Source organism: Meles meles, chromosome 8 (assembly GCF_922984935.1).
Source record: "Meles meles chromosome 8, mMelMel3.1 paternal haplotype, whole genome shotgun sequence".
Taxonomy (NCBI): domain Eukaryota; kingdom Metazoa; phylum Chordata; class Mammalia; order Carnivora; family Mustelidae; genus Meles; species Meles meles.
In genome coordinates, this window is record NC_060073.1 from 16,540,675 (window position 1) to 16,555,925 (window position 15,251).

Here is a 15,251-nt window from a genome sequence, read left to right on the forward strand (position 1 = left end):
TAAATTATTCATTGACATTAAGTCTTTTAGGAAAATTATGTCCATTGTGGCAGTCATTTGGTTATGGGTAAAAGGTGATGGCTCAACATAGTCACTCTCTGCTCCGAGGTCTACTGCATCTAAGTGGCTATGCTGCTTAACTGCATGGTTAAACATTCAGCACATTCTTTAATTGCCTTGGGTTCTTCAATATGTCAATAGAAGTTAACTAGCTCTCCACAGTGCTTCTAGCATTTTAAAAAGCAACCTCAAAATGTGTCTTTAAAATGATTAGAAAAAAGGGAAAGCTGTATATAATAATAAACTGCTATCATAGACTGGGCATCTTATATTCAGATTCCAGATTGTGTCCCAGTTCCTTTTCCCTGCATCTCCATGTTCTGAATCTTGACCAAACCTGTCATAAAGAAGACTCACTGAAACTATTATCAACTAATTATCAACTAATTATCAACTAATTTCTACTATGATTCAGAGACTTGATTTTGTCCTTATTTCAAGAATATATCTTTAGTTCTACTGGATATATGGAAAATTTTGTGTGTTGGATATTATATATAAATTCCCAAATGTCCATTAACTGGGGAATAGATAAAGAAGGTGTTGTCTGTATGTACAGTGGAATATTAGTTGTTAAAAATAATGAAATTTTGCCATTTGTAACAATGTGGATGGAGCTAGAGTGTATTATGGTAAGTGAAATAAGTCAGCCAGAAATCTACATATTTTTTCAATTTATAAATATTACAAAACTTTAAAAGACTATTGAAGATGTCATATGTTCTCTATTATTTCAGATAAATTAAGTTTCTGTTATGTCTCTGGAATCACCTCAACCACATGGAAAATCAGAACAATGTCACAGAATTTGTCTTCATGGGTCTGTGGGGAAATAAGCAAATGGAACTACTGTTCTTTCTCTTGTTCCTGCTTTGTTATTTGGTAATCTTAATTGGAAATTTTATCATCTTACTCACGATCACCTGCAGCCATCTGATCGAACAACCAATGTACTATTTTCTCTGTCACCTTTCCCTCATGGATCTCTGTTACACCTCCACTGTGGTCCCCAGGCTAATCAGGGACTTGGTTGCAGCAAGAAAAAACATTTCCTATAGCAACTGTATGACCCAGCTCTTCACTGCCCATTTGTTGGCGGGTGTGGAGATATTCATCTTGGTGTCCATGGCTTTAGACGGCTACATTGCCATTGTCAAGCCCCTGCACTACATGGTCCTCATGAACCGGCGGAGGTGTAACACGTTGGTCTTCATGGCCTGGGGTGTGGGTTCTTGGCACTCTGTCGCTCTATTGATGGTTGTACTCCATTTACCTTTCTGTGGTCCTAATCAGATCGATCACTACATATGTGATGTGAAGCCTCTTTTAAAACTGGTGTGCAAAGACATTCATGTTGTTAATATCTTAATGATTGCAAACTCAGGAATGGTGGTGGTTGCTGTCTTTCTTGTCCTGGTGGCTTCTTACATTCTCATATTATACAATCTTAGGACACGCTCCTCTGTAGGGAGATGCAAAGCTCTTTCAACATACAGCTCTCATGTAATGGTGGTCATTTTATTCTTTGTGCCTTTTATCTATGTTTATGTTCTACCTCCCGGGAGTGAGAACAAGGATAAGGAAGTCTCTGTGTTTTATACTGTGGTTGCCCCCATGCTGAATCCTCTCATCTATACCCTGAGAAACATGGAGATGAAAATCACCATGGGGAAGGTGTGGTCTAAAATGATACATTCAATATTCTAGTAGGGGCACCTGGGTGGTTCATTTGGCTCAGGTCATGATCTCAGGGTCATGGGACCAAGCCCTGCATAGGGCTTTCTACTCAGCAGGGAGTCTACTTCTCCCTCTGCCACTCTCCCCTGTTTTTGCTCTCTCTGTCAAATAAATTAATAAAATCTTTTAAAAATTTTCAGGTAAAGATGATATTTATTTAACTTCTGACCCTGTGTTCCCAGAGCATTTATTACTTGAGATTGTAGAGTATCTATAGCTTTCTTTGGGGAGTTGGACTAAATGATCTCTAACATTTTAAGAGTCAAAGAATAAAGTTCTGATTGCAATCTGCATGCTAAAGTTTCCAACTAGTGGCAGATGTGGTTGAATGGCTTTGAGGAATGCTAGAAATGTCTTTCTAAAACACATGCCTAATTATAGCACCACCCTCTCCAAAATATAGATGGAAACCTATTTTCCTTGAATAAAATCCAAGCTTCTCCATTGTTCATCAAAATTGGTCCTGGCCAAATTTGCTAATCTCAGAATGCATTACATTTGTAGAAATTATGGTGTTGCAATGACAGTTTGGGGGGGTCAGGGAGAGCTGGGTGATTACTGACACTGGTACATTTTCATCTTCGGGTCTTGGCAAATTACTTTAATTATATATGAATTCAAATGTCCATGAAATGCATAATACTGTACTTTAAAAGTTGTAGCAGTACTTTGGTTAACACATGTGAAGATTTCGCTAGGACATATGGCTACAGGAAATACGTTATATATCTTTCCTCTTTCCTTACCTTCCTTCCTTTTTTTCCCTTTTCTAGGATGCTTTCAACCAACTACACTAAACTCCACATTCTTCAAACATACTCTATAGTCTATCAGCTCTATGACTGTTTCTTCTATCTTTCCTACTTATAATGCTTCCCCCACTATGCGTTAGTGTTCATGTCTTAAATGTAAGTCACACTCCTGATATTTTCTTTTTTTCAGAAGATTTTGTCAGTTCACGGATAGACCAGAAGTATTTCTGATTTTCCTCTGTTCTTTTGTTGTTATGAAACTGTACATTTACTCCTTTTAAATTAATCCTCTGCCCCATATTAGTATTTTTTCTTATGTTTTCCTGGTTTGAGTCAACTCAATCAAAGATGCACTATATCTTTATTTTTTTTCTCCATTTTCAAGCAATAAACCCACACAAATTAAGAAATAAACAATTAAGAAATTAAATTCAAATAATTTATCTTCTCTTTTTATTAAATTTATAGTTTGTTTGCACATATCAAGAACTTCCCCTTACACTATGAATTATCATGAATTAATAAAATATGTAATGTCAGAAAGGTTAAAAATTCAACATACATTTCATGTAGCTATCAGGGAATGAATGAAAAGTGGCTGATTCTCAGCCACCTATTGGGTCTTTTTACTTATTTTCTGGTGCTATTTTAATTTTCATTTATCCCTTGTGTTTTGAATCATGTAATCCGGTCAGCTCTGTGTTTTGGTTCCCATATGGGTAGATGTTTCTCTCTGCCAAGGCACTTGCCTTTTTTCAGCAGAATGATTGTACTGTTTCCACACACAGTTTCCTCAATTGAATTACTTCTGCCCCACAGCCAAGAAGAAGTCTAGGTAAAACTATAAATGAGATAGTGCTTGCCTTTAATGCCAGGAAAGTTTCTTTTACTATTTCTCCTCCTAAAATTTTCACAAATCTAACTACTTACTTTTTTTTTTCTTCATTGTTCTATGAAAAACCTATGGAATATCAAGTGAAAACATTCTGCCTCTTTCATAGGAAATTAAGTCTGTCTATTGTAGTTTAGTTTGACCTGGTTTAACCTCTTAATTTTCCAAAAAATATATGGATTATTTTTAAAAGTATAGAACCATAATATTTGTGCCTTATATGTGTGATCATTTTTGTCCCTGTGTGTGTTTAGTATGTGGGGTTTTGAGGGCCTTCAGGATGGGTCAAAGGAAATACTCAACCAATTGGAAAGAATGCTACACAACAAAACCAAAATCTTTTCTGATTTAATTTCTTTTCTCAAAAATCTGTAAGATTTTATTGGCAAAAAATATAAAAATATTATATTGTAGGCCCATCAAAAATATATTGAACCTAGATTAGTTATCCACTCATAAGGAATTCTCTCTGAATTCACTTTCCAGCCTATTGAACAATACCTAATATCTTCAAAAATACCTGAAATCTCAGTTTTGTAAGTAAGCTCATACAACCCATAAAACAAATGGTTTTAGAAGGGAATTAGAAAAGAGTAAAAATATAACAAAATCAGGAGGGGTCAAGATGGCGGAGAAGTAGCAGGCTGAGACTACATCAGGTAGCAGGAGATGAGCTCCATAGCTTATCTAAACATTGCAAACACCTAAAAATCCAACGGGAGATCGAAGAGAAGAAGAACAGCAATTCTAGAAACAGAAAATCAACCACTTTCTGAAAGGTAGGACTGGCGGAGAAGTGAATCCAAAATGACGGGAAGATACACCGTGCGGGGAGGGGACGGCTCCCGGCAAGTGGCAAGCAAGGGAGCACAAAATCAGAGCTTTTAAAAGTCTGTTCCACTAAGGGACATTGCTCCAGAGGCTAAACCCAGGTGAAGCCCACGCAGGGTCAGCGTGACCCCAGGTCCTGCAGGGTCACCGAAGGATCGGGGGTGTCGGAGTGTCGCAGAGCTCACAGGTGTTAGAACGGAGAAGCCAGCTACAGAGAAAGAGCCAAGGACTGAACTCTCAGCTCGGGGTTAAGTTGAACTGGTCCCAGGCTGGGTGAGCTTGGAGCGTGGCTGGAGGCTGGGGATACAGGAGTGATTGGGTGCTATCCTCTGGGGGTGCACTGAGGAGTGGGGTCCTGGGCTCTCGGCTCCTCCGGGCCAGAGACTGGGAGGCCACCATTTTCATTCCCGTCCTCTGGAACTCTACGGAAAGCGTTCAGGGAACAGAAGCTCCCAAAAGTGAACCCGAGCGGATTACTTAGTCTGGCCCCCGTTAAGGACAGTGCAATTACGCCTCGGGCAAAGACACTTGAGAATCACTACAACAGGCCCCTCCCCCACAAGATCAACAAAATATCCAGCCAGGACGAAGTTCATTTATCAAGGAAAGCAGGTTCAATACCTAGGACAGCAGTGGAATTCCAGAGGAGGAAAAAACAAAGCATGGAACTCATGGCTTTCTATCCATCATTCTTTAGTCCTGTGGTTAATTCAATTTTTTTCAATTTTTTTCTTTCTTTTTTCTTCTTCTGCTAAATTTTTTAAAACATTTACCCTTTTCTTTTTTAACGTTTTTTGAGTAGTTTATCTAAAATATATATTTTTTCTTTCTTTTTAATATTTTTTCTTTGTTTTATTTTTTAAATTTTTTCTTTTTTTTTTTTCTGAACCTCTTTTTATCCCCTTTCTCCCCCCCACAATTTGGGGTCTCTTCTGATTTGGTTACAGCACATTTTTCTAGTATTTTATTTGATCCTTCATATCCTCTTATCTGGACAAAATGACAAGGCGGAAAAAATCACCACAAACAAAAGAACAAGAGGCAATACTGAAGGCTAGGAACCTAATCAACACAGACATTGGTAATATGTCAGATCTAGAGTTCAGAATGACGATTCTGAAGGTTCTAGCCGGGATCGAAAAAGCCATGGAAGATATTAGAGAAACCCTCTCTGGAGATATAAAAGCCCTTTCTGGAGAAATTAAAGAAATAAAATCTAACCAAGTTGAAATCAAAAAAGCTATTAATGAAGTGCAATCAAAAATGGAGGCTCTCACTGCTAGGATAAATGAAGCAGAAGAAAGAATTAGTGACATAGAAGACCAAATGACAGAGAATAAAGAAGCCAAGCAAAAGAGGGACAAACAGCTACTGGACAACTAGGGGAGAATTCGAGAGATAAGTGACACCATAAGAAGAAACAACATTAGAATATATGGGATTCTAAAAGAAGAAGAAAGAGAGATGGGAGCAGAAGTTCTATTGGAGAGCATTATTGGAGAGAATTTCCATAATATGGCAAAGTGAACAAGCATCAAAATCCAGGAGATGCAGAGAACCCCCCTCAAAGTCAACAAGAATAGGTCTACACCCTGTCACCTAATAGTAAAACTTACAAGTCTTAGTGACAAAGAGAAAATCCTAAAAGCAGCCCGGGAAAAGAAGTCTGTAACATACAATGGTAAAAATATTAGATTGGCAGCAGACTTGATCACAGAGACCTGGCAGGCCAGAAAGAGCTGGCATGATATATTCAGAGCACTAAACAAGAAAAACATGCAGCCAAGAATACTCTATCCAGCTAGGCTATCATTGAAAATCGAAGGAGAGATAAAAAGCTTCCAGGACAAACAAAAACTGAAAGTATTTGCAAACACCAAAGCAGCTCTACAGGAAATATTGAAAAGGGTCCTCTAAGCAAAGAGAGAGCCTAAAAGTAGTAGATTAGAAAGGTACAGAGATAATATACATTAACAGTCACTTTACAGGCTAATAATGGCACTAAATTCATATCTCTCAATAGTTACCCTGAATGTTAATGGGCTAAATGCCCCAATCAAAAGACACAGGGTATCAGAATGGCTAAAAAAACAAAACCCATCAATATGTTGCCTACCAGAAACTCATTTTAGACACAAGGACACCTCCAGATTTAAAGTGAGGGGATGGAAAACAATTTACCATGCTAATGGGCATCAGAAGAAAGCTGGGGTGGCAGTCCTTATATCAGATCAATTAGATTTTAAGCCAAAGACTATAATAAGAGATGAGTAAGGACACTATATCATACTCAAAGGGCCTGTCCAAGAAGAAGATCTAACAATTTTAAATATCTATGAACCTAACGTGGGAGCAGCCAACTATATCAACCAATAAATAACAAAATCAAAGAAATACATCAATAATAATACAACAATAGTAGGGGACTTTAACACTCCCCTCACTGAAATGGACAGATCATCCAAGCAAAAGATCAACAAGGAAATAAAGGCCTTAAATGACACACTGGACCAGATGGACATCACAGATATATTCAGAACATTTCATCCCAAAGCAACAGAATACACATTCTTTTCTAGTGCACATGGGACATTCTCCAGAAGAGATCACATCCTGGGTCACAAATCAGGTCTCAACCAGTATCAAAAGATTAGGATCATTCCCTGCTTATTTTCAGACCACAATGCTCTGAAACTACAACTCAATCACAAGAGGAAAGCTGGAAAGAACCCAAATACATGGAGACTAAACAGCATCCTTCTAAAGAATGAATGGGTCAACCAGGAAATTAAAGAAGAATTGAAAAAATTAATGGAAACAAATGATAATGAAAACACAATGGTTCAAAATCTGTGGGACATAGCAAAGGCAGTCCTGAGAGGAAAATATATAGCTGTACAAGCCTTTCTCAAGAAACAAGGAAGGTCTCAAGTACACAACCTAACCCGACATCTAAAGGAGCTGGAGAAAGAACAAGAAAGAAACCCTAAACCCAGCAGGAGAAGAGAAATCATAAAGATCAGAGCAGAATTCAATGAAATAGAAACTAAAAAAAAAAAAAAAAAAAAAAATCAATGAAACTAGGAGCTGGTTCTTTGAAAGAATCAATAAGTTTGATAAAACCCTGGCCAGACTTATCAAAACAAAAGAGAAGAAAGAAAGAAAAGAAAAAGAAAAGAGAAATAAATAAAATCATGAATGAAAGAGGAGAGATCAAAACTAACACCAAAGAAATACAGACAATTAATATGGAAAACCCAAAAGACTCCACTCTAAAACTTCTAGAACTTGTACAGGAATTCAGTAAAGTGTCAGGATATAAAATCAATGCACAGAAATCAGTTGCATTTCTGTACACCAACAACAAGAGAGAAGAAAGAGAAATTAAGGAGTCAATCCCATTTACAATTGCACCAAAAACCATAAGATACCTAGGAATAAACCTAACCAAAGAGGCTAAGAATCTATATGCAGAAAACTATAAAGTACTCATGAAAGAAATTGAGGAAGACACAAAGAAATGGAAAAATGTTCCATGCTCCTGGATTGGAAGAATAAATATTGTGAAAATGTCTATGCTACCTAAAGCAATCTACACATTTAATGCAATCCCTATCAAAATACCATCCATTTTTTTTCAAAGAAATGGAACAAATGATCCTCAAATTTATATGGAACCAGAAAAGACCTCGAATAGCCAAAAGAATATTGAAAAACAAAGCTAAAGTTGGTGGCATCACAATTCCGGACTTCAAGCTCTATTACAACGCTGTCATCATCAAGACAGCATGGTACTGACACAAAAACAGACACATAGATCAATGGAACAGAATAGAGAGCCCAGAATAGACCCAGAAATAGTTGACCCAGAAATAGTCAACTAAAGAAATAGTTGACTCTATGGTCAACTAATCTTCGACAAAGCAGGAAAGAATGTCCAATGGAAAAAAGACAGCCTCTTCAATAAATGGTGCTGGGAAAATTGGACAGCCACATGCAGAAAAATGAAATTGGACCACTTCCTTACACCATACATGAAAATAGACTCCAAATGGATGAAGGACCTCAGTGTGAGAAAGGAATCCATCAAAATCCTTGAGGAGAACACAGGCAGCAACCTCTTTGACCTCAGCCGCACCAACGTCTTCCTAGGAACATTGGCAAAGGCAAGGGAAGCAAGGGCAAAAATGAGCTATTGGGATTTCATCAAGATCAAAAGCTTTTGCACAGCAAAGGAAACAGTTAACAAAACCAAAAGACAACTGACAGAATGGGAGAAGATATTTGCAAACGACATATCAGATAAAGAGCTAGTGTCCAAAATCTATAAGGAAATTAGCAAACTCAACACCCAAAGAACAAAAAATCCAATCAAGAAATGGGCAGAGGAGGGGCACCTGGGTGGCTCAGTGGGTTAAAGCCTCTGCCTTCAGCTCAGGTCATGATCCCAGGGTCCTGGGATCGAGTCCCACGTCGGGTTCTCTGCTCAGCAAGGAGCCTGCTTTCACCTCTCTCTCTCTGCCTGCCTCTCTGCCTACTTGTGATCTCTGTCTGTCAAATAAATAAATAAAACCTTAAAAAAAAAAAAAAAGAAATGGGCAGAGGACATGAACAGACATTTCTGCAAAGAAGACATCCAGATGGCCAACAGACACATGAAAAAGTGCTCCACATCACTCAGCATCAGGGAAATACAAATCAAAACCACAATGAGATATCACCTCACACCAGTCAGAATGGCTAAAATTAACAAGTCAGGAAATGACAGATGCTGGTGAGGATGCGGAGAAAGGGGAACCCTCCTCCACTGTTGGTGGGAATGCAAGCTGGTGCAACCACTCTGGAAAAACAGCATGGAGGTTCCTCAAAATGTTGAAAATAGAACTACCCTATGACCCAGCCATTGCACTACTGGGTATTTACCCTAAAGATACAAATGTAGTGATCTGATGGGGCACTTGCACCTGAATGTTTATAGCAGCAATGTCTACAATAGGCAAACTATGGAAAGAACCTAGATGTCCATCAACAGATGAATGGATAAAGAAGAAGTGGTATATATACACAATGGACTACTATGCAGCCATCAAAAGAAATGAAATCTTGCCATTTGCGACAACGTGGATGGAAATAGAAGGTATCATGCTTAGTGAAATAATTCAATCAGAGAAAGACAACTATCATATGCTCTCCCTGGTATGAGGACGTGGAGATGCAACATGGGGGGTTAGGGGGATAGGAGAAGAATAAATGAAACAAAATGGGATTGGGAGAGAGACAAACCATATGTGACTCTTTATCTCACAAAACAAACTAAGGGTTGCTGGGGGGAGGTGGGGATGGAAGAGGGGGAGGGGGGTTATTGACATTGGGGAGTGTATGTGCTATGGTGAGTGCTGTGAAGTGTGTAAATCTGGCGATTCACAGACCTGTACCCCTGGGGATAAAAATACATTATATGTTCATAAAATAAATAAATAAATAAATAAATAAATTAATTAATTAATTAAGTGGAAAATTCCTTAAAAAATATAGCAAAATCAATTCTCAGAAGAGTGAGTTAATATGAACTGAGACAAATGCAGGGATTGAGGTCATAAATTAAGTACTTGTACAGATCTCTATGGCATATCTTGATATGCTTGTGTGTGTTATTGGTATACTTAGGACCAACTATCTCCTGTGTATTGACACAAGGTCTGAGTGAAGCTTGGTCAAAAGCACGCATTATGTTGAAATGGACAACCAGTAAAACACTGAGTTCTGATATCCATCATTCTGAAGTAGTAGAATCTCTTATTTCCTCAGGATTACTACACTTTCCAAGCTGGAGGCAAGTAGTAAACAAATAAAAAGCAGCTCCTTTCACTCATAGAAGTCACACAGTTCTTTTCCTTATTCTTATTTAGTAGCTCTTTAGGCAAATCTTTTTAACTTCTAGGGGACTGTATTTTTATTGGAACCAGAGAACTAACGTTACTTAACTCACAGGATGCACTACTTGGAGTTGAAATGATACAATAAACTTAAAACACAAAATAATCTCTTGATAAATTGATGATGATGGTGATGATGATGATGATGATTACTATTATTATTTTGTATCTGATAAGATTCTATAAAATTTGATCTCCTTAAGTTTAACATATATAAAGGAATTTTTTTTAAAGATTTTATTGATTTAACAGAGAGATCACAAGTAGACAGAGAGGTAGGCAGAGAGAGAGGGGGAAACAGGCTCCCCACTGTGCAGAGAGCCCTACATGGGGCTTGACCCCAGGGCCCTGAGATCATGACCTGAGCCAAAGACAGAGGCCCAACCCACTAAGCCACCCAGGCATCCCAAGGAAATTTTTTATATATGGATTTGTATATGATGGAAAATTTGTTCCCTGAATGTCAATGTGTACATTTCTGACTGAACCTGTGCAATAACCTGTAGAAATGAAATAACCTGTACAAATGAACTTACATAGGGCCAGGACAAATGGTAAACAGAATTGCTGGCCATTGAGTGCTGATTTCTCCTTATATTTTATTATATTCTCACTTAATGATACAACATTTTTACCCTAGCATGTGTATCAAGAAAGGATTATTTATTCTTTTTTCATTCCTTTTCTACTGTCCTCCATTCCTCACCCCTCTGTGTCATCACTGTTAGTCCCTAGCAATAAATAACTCAGGTTCCAGTCTTGATGATGGGTCACTATTTTATTGATCTATCTACTCTACCCATGAAGGTTACTCTAGGTAATGATGTGTATTGAACTGTATTGCATGTGTTTGTTTCTTTTTGTCTTTTCCCATTTCAGAGTTTTCTGAGGCTACATACACAAGGAAATTTCCAAAATAGAGCAAGCAAGCCTACTTAAGAGAGTCTTTTTGGTTTTTTTGTTTGTTTGTTTTGTTCTTTCTTTATAGGATCAGGAGTTCATAAGTGAGGAACAATTATGCATGGTCTCATTAGAGAACCCATGAAGATTTCTGAAACTTTCAGAGAGCTGCAAGCCCCAGCCTGGACTTAACTTCCTCCTTGCCATGACACCTGAATCATTGCATCCTTTACTTCTAAAGAAGCTCCAAACTCTCATTTGCATATTACCCCAACCAATTTAAGTAACCCTAATTCCCATCTCTGTTTTACATAGAGGACCTGAATGAGAATTACACTCATAGCCTTTCACCTGTATAACTCTGCTTCTCTTTGATTTCCCGGAAACACAATTTAGGTTTCTACCTGAATCTGTATCTCTCAAATATTCATTTTAATTGCCCAAGTAAATGTATGTTTTTGTTTTCAGTGAATCCTTTCTTAACCAACACTACCCTAATACTATTCCATGCTGTATTATTTTAATTCAGAAAGCAAGATGAGTGCAAGTCAGGCAGAGTCTCTGAATTGCTCTGAGTAGAGCATTATGGAGCCTCCTGAGAAAGTGCTTGACACAAGCCAACACAAAGAAGAACAGTAAAGTTATATCCAGAAATTGCCCACAGGCACCTGAGTCAATACCATGGAGAGCAACACAGAGGCTTTAGGTGAAATTCTGTACAGAAATGCCTCTGGGAATATAATTTCTTAGAGTTTCAAAGACCTATTAATTCTTGTGTTGTTATATGTTATATTCTGTTATTCTGAATCAACTTTCCTTAAGCAATTGGCATAAAAGAAGTGACTCCTAGAACTTAAAATGTATGTTTGTTTTTGCAAGAATTTCAAAATGCTTGCTTGCTTGCTTGCTTTCTTCCTAAAATTCACTTCTTACATCCCTGATGGTTTAATCAAAATTTAAGTTCTATTGCCCTTGCAACTATATAAAATGTTCTAAGACATTTTGAGATTCTCAAAATAATTTTAGAGAATTAACCTAAATATGCTTGAATAATTCATTTATAAATCTCTGCATTTTATTTTACCTTTAGATACTGGAGAAGAATCAGCAGAGTGAGTACCTCAGGAGGGAGCCCTCCTGATTTCACCTAAAGACAATCTTACAGCCACTGAGATCTAATGATCTGTGAATTAACCATGCCACTTTCATTGGAGAATGCTCCACCAACTGTGCTTTGGGGTGGTTATATGCTATTCAATTTATTAAACTTAATTTCACCCTTAAAAACCATATTTTCTCTAGCAGCATAAGATAATTTGATAACTACAAAATAATTTCACTAACTATCATCTTATTGTGCATTATTCATGAGCGGAATTCAACTTAAGAACAAAAATAGTTGAGTTGAAGTTAATGAAATTTTTAAGTTTCAGTGAACTTTATGGAGTCTCTTTTGGTGCTTTTATATTTTCCATCATATTCTTATGAAGCAATAGCCCAATTTGTGATTGCATGTCCCAATGATGAGTAATTTTCTAACTTTCAAAAGCTTGTCATTCTAAAATGGACTAGATTTATCTGATTGAATTAATGGAACTATCATGGGCCATATTCTGATATTGTAAGGAGAAAATCTGAACCTATAGTGCAAACTCTACTTTAACTATAAGAGCAATTATTCTTATTATCTAAATAGCACAATCAAAACACAATGCAGAATTTTTATGCAATGCAACCAAAGAAATAAAATAATTGATTGTATTTTTATAGTGCAGGGAAATTATAGGCCAGTGATCAGGATTTAGAAGTCCCCAAAGACAAACTTTTTTTTATTGATTTTTATTTATTTTTACTAACAGATTGCTCCAAACTGAAATTTATCATGGTCAACCTCATTAATATATATTGTGACATTTTGTGGGATTTTTTTGTTTGTTTTTTTCTTCGTTGGGTTGGGTATACATCTGTACGTGGCAATCTCAGAGACTGCTTCCTTGGAAAAGTAAAAGGAAGCTAATATGTAACTTGGAACTATGTACAACACTGGGGCATTCCACATTATTTTTTGTATTCTTCATTATAGTCTGAATTATGTGATAATTTATGGATTCTATAAATGTGGACAATGAAGCTAAAAGCAGTTAGCAATAATCTCAACATTCATAAATGGAAAGGAATAAAGTTAATTTTGTTTACTGAGCTCTTATTAAAAGTTATTGGTGTATAGGAAAGCGAGATATTAAACAAAGTTAATGAGAAAAATGAGTATTGTCTTTGCTTATGCTGGATAATGACTTCTTATAGAACATTGGCCAGATTTTTCAGATTTTAACCTTTATACATCTATTCTAAATAGCCATAATTAAAGGGGAAAAAACATATATAAGGACACATTTTACTTAATATCAAACCTCTGACCACTGGAAGTATTTAAGTGAATTGTTTTCCTTTTATATTTAGATCGGTACTGTTATCAAAAAACAATTTGAATCAAAACAGTTCACCATTCAGTTATTATACTTCTCCATCTTTCTATGTCTTTATTGTTCCATGATTCCAACTAGAAAATGCATAAATTTCTTCCTTTCATCACTTACAATTTCAATTACTTGACAAACTGAGAAAATATGGCCAAGGATATATTACATGTTTCAATCACAATAAATCTGTCACAGACTGCATTCACAGATCCCTTTTAGTTCAGCTAACAGCAGTAATTATAATAACATTTCCCACTCAGATATTAGGATGAGAGTTTAAGAGCTGTTTTGGGTAAAAATTCTGTGATAATCTAGAAAATGAGTCAGAATCCTACCAGAAGGCACATTGCTATAACTGATGAAAAACTTGTTTCAAAATGATTTGGAATCAAGAATGCTGGAACATATACTTATATTAACTGCAAAATATACCCTCAAAATATTCATAAATGTAGATTACATGATCAGTAATCTGTTACCTTGTACATTTTTTTTTCTTTTTAATAATTGGGATGAGATTTCAAAATGCATCTTCTCACTGCTGGTCTGCAGGACACTCCATCATTTTGTACTGCTCACAAACATTGGCTGAAGCTCTGCACTGAGTGGGAATCAAGATATCTGTCCTCCACATGATATTACATTTTGATGCTAAATTGCCTAGATTATCTTGATCTGCATCTCTTTTATTGGAAACCGGGTTTGGATATATAAGTGATGTCCACTTTAAGTTGTTTATCTAACAATTAACTGTAAACGGTATGCCATCTCCTAAATTAGGAATCAGCACTGGCTGTAATAAGGTAAGGAGAAAATTGATCAAAGAACCATAAAATTATTAACCTCTATTTAAGTACCATTCACTGTTGAACACGGTGAACTGATAATTGTGTTTGCCTTATTAAAAACAAGAGAGAGGTCAGGAAGCCTGATAGCGGTACCAAAGTCATAGTAGAAACAGATGGACTCTTTTTTTTCCTTGATGAAATTAAAGTTTAAAAATAAATTAAAACAGAATGAGTTTCTTATAGTATACACTGTTCAAAAGTGCTACCCCAGTTACCTCTAAAATGAACATAAAGTCATAGATTTTGAGTTTTGGGTGGATTTGATGACTTCTAAATACCTTTGCTATAATAGCATTCTGTGTTTTTAAAATATTCACCCAGGGTGGCCAGATATGGTAGTTATATCAGGTTAGATAAAGGTGAAAGTTGTGCCGTAGTGTCTGCAATCTCACTGAGTGACATTTAATTTCTCAGTATTGGCTAAAACAGCTCCCAGAGTATATTCCGTCTATCCCATCCTCTGTCTCTATATAAATAAAGTCTCAAGATTCTGCAAAAGACGCAAATTTGTGAATCTTTGATCCATTCACTGATGTAACATCTAGTTGCTGAGTGTTGAAACAAATCTCTTTTTGAGCTACATTTTGTATCATCTTATTTTGTTGAATTTTATTCCCTAGATCACATATAAAATACTGAAGTTCCAAGGAAAAGTCATGAAGTATAAACAGTGTTAATATACTTGGGAGATTTCTTTATATATTTCATTTTTTACTTGCCATCACAAATTTAGATTAATTTAAAACAATTTTTGTTTATCTTGTAAAATCTTAATAGGAGAAATGGAAAATTGGCTCTTTATCTTTTTGCAAATT

The 15,251-nt window shown here is 36.4% G+C and overlaps 1 protein-coding gene across 1 annotated transcript; it reads left to right on the plus strand.

Annotated features, from left to right (window-relative positions):
• The first annotated feature begins 840 nt into the window (after positions 1-840).
• Positions 841-1,767, plus strand: LOC123948636 (olfactory receptor 4P4-like). The gene has a single exon (XM_046015831.1). The coding sequence runs from the start codon at positions 841-843 to the stop codon at positions 1,765-1,767; it is 927 nt and encodes a 308-aa protein (XP_045871787.1).
• Positions 1,768-15,251: the final 13,484 nt, after the last annotated feature.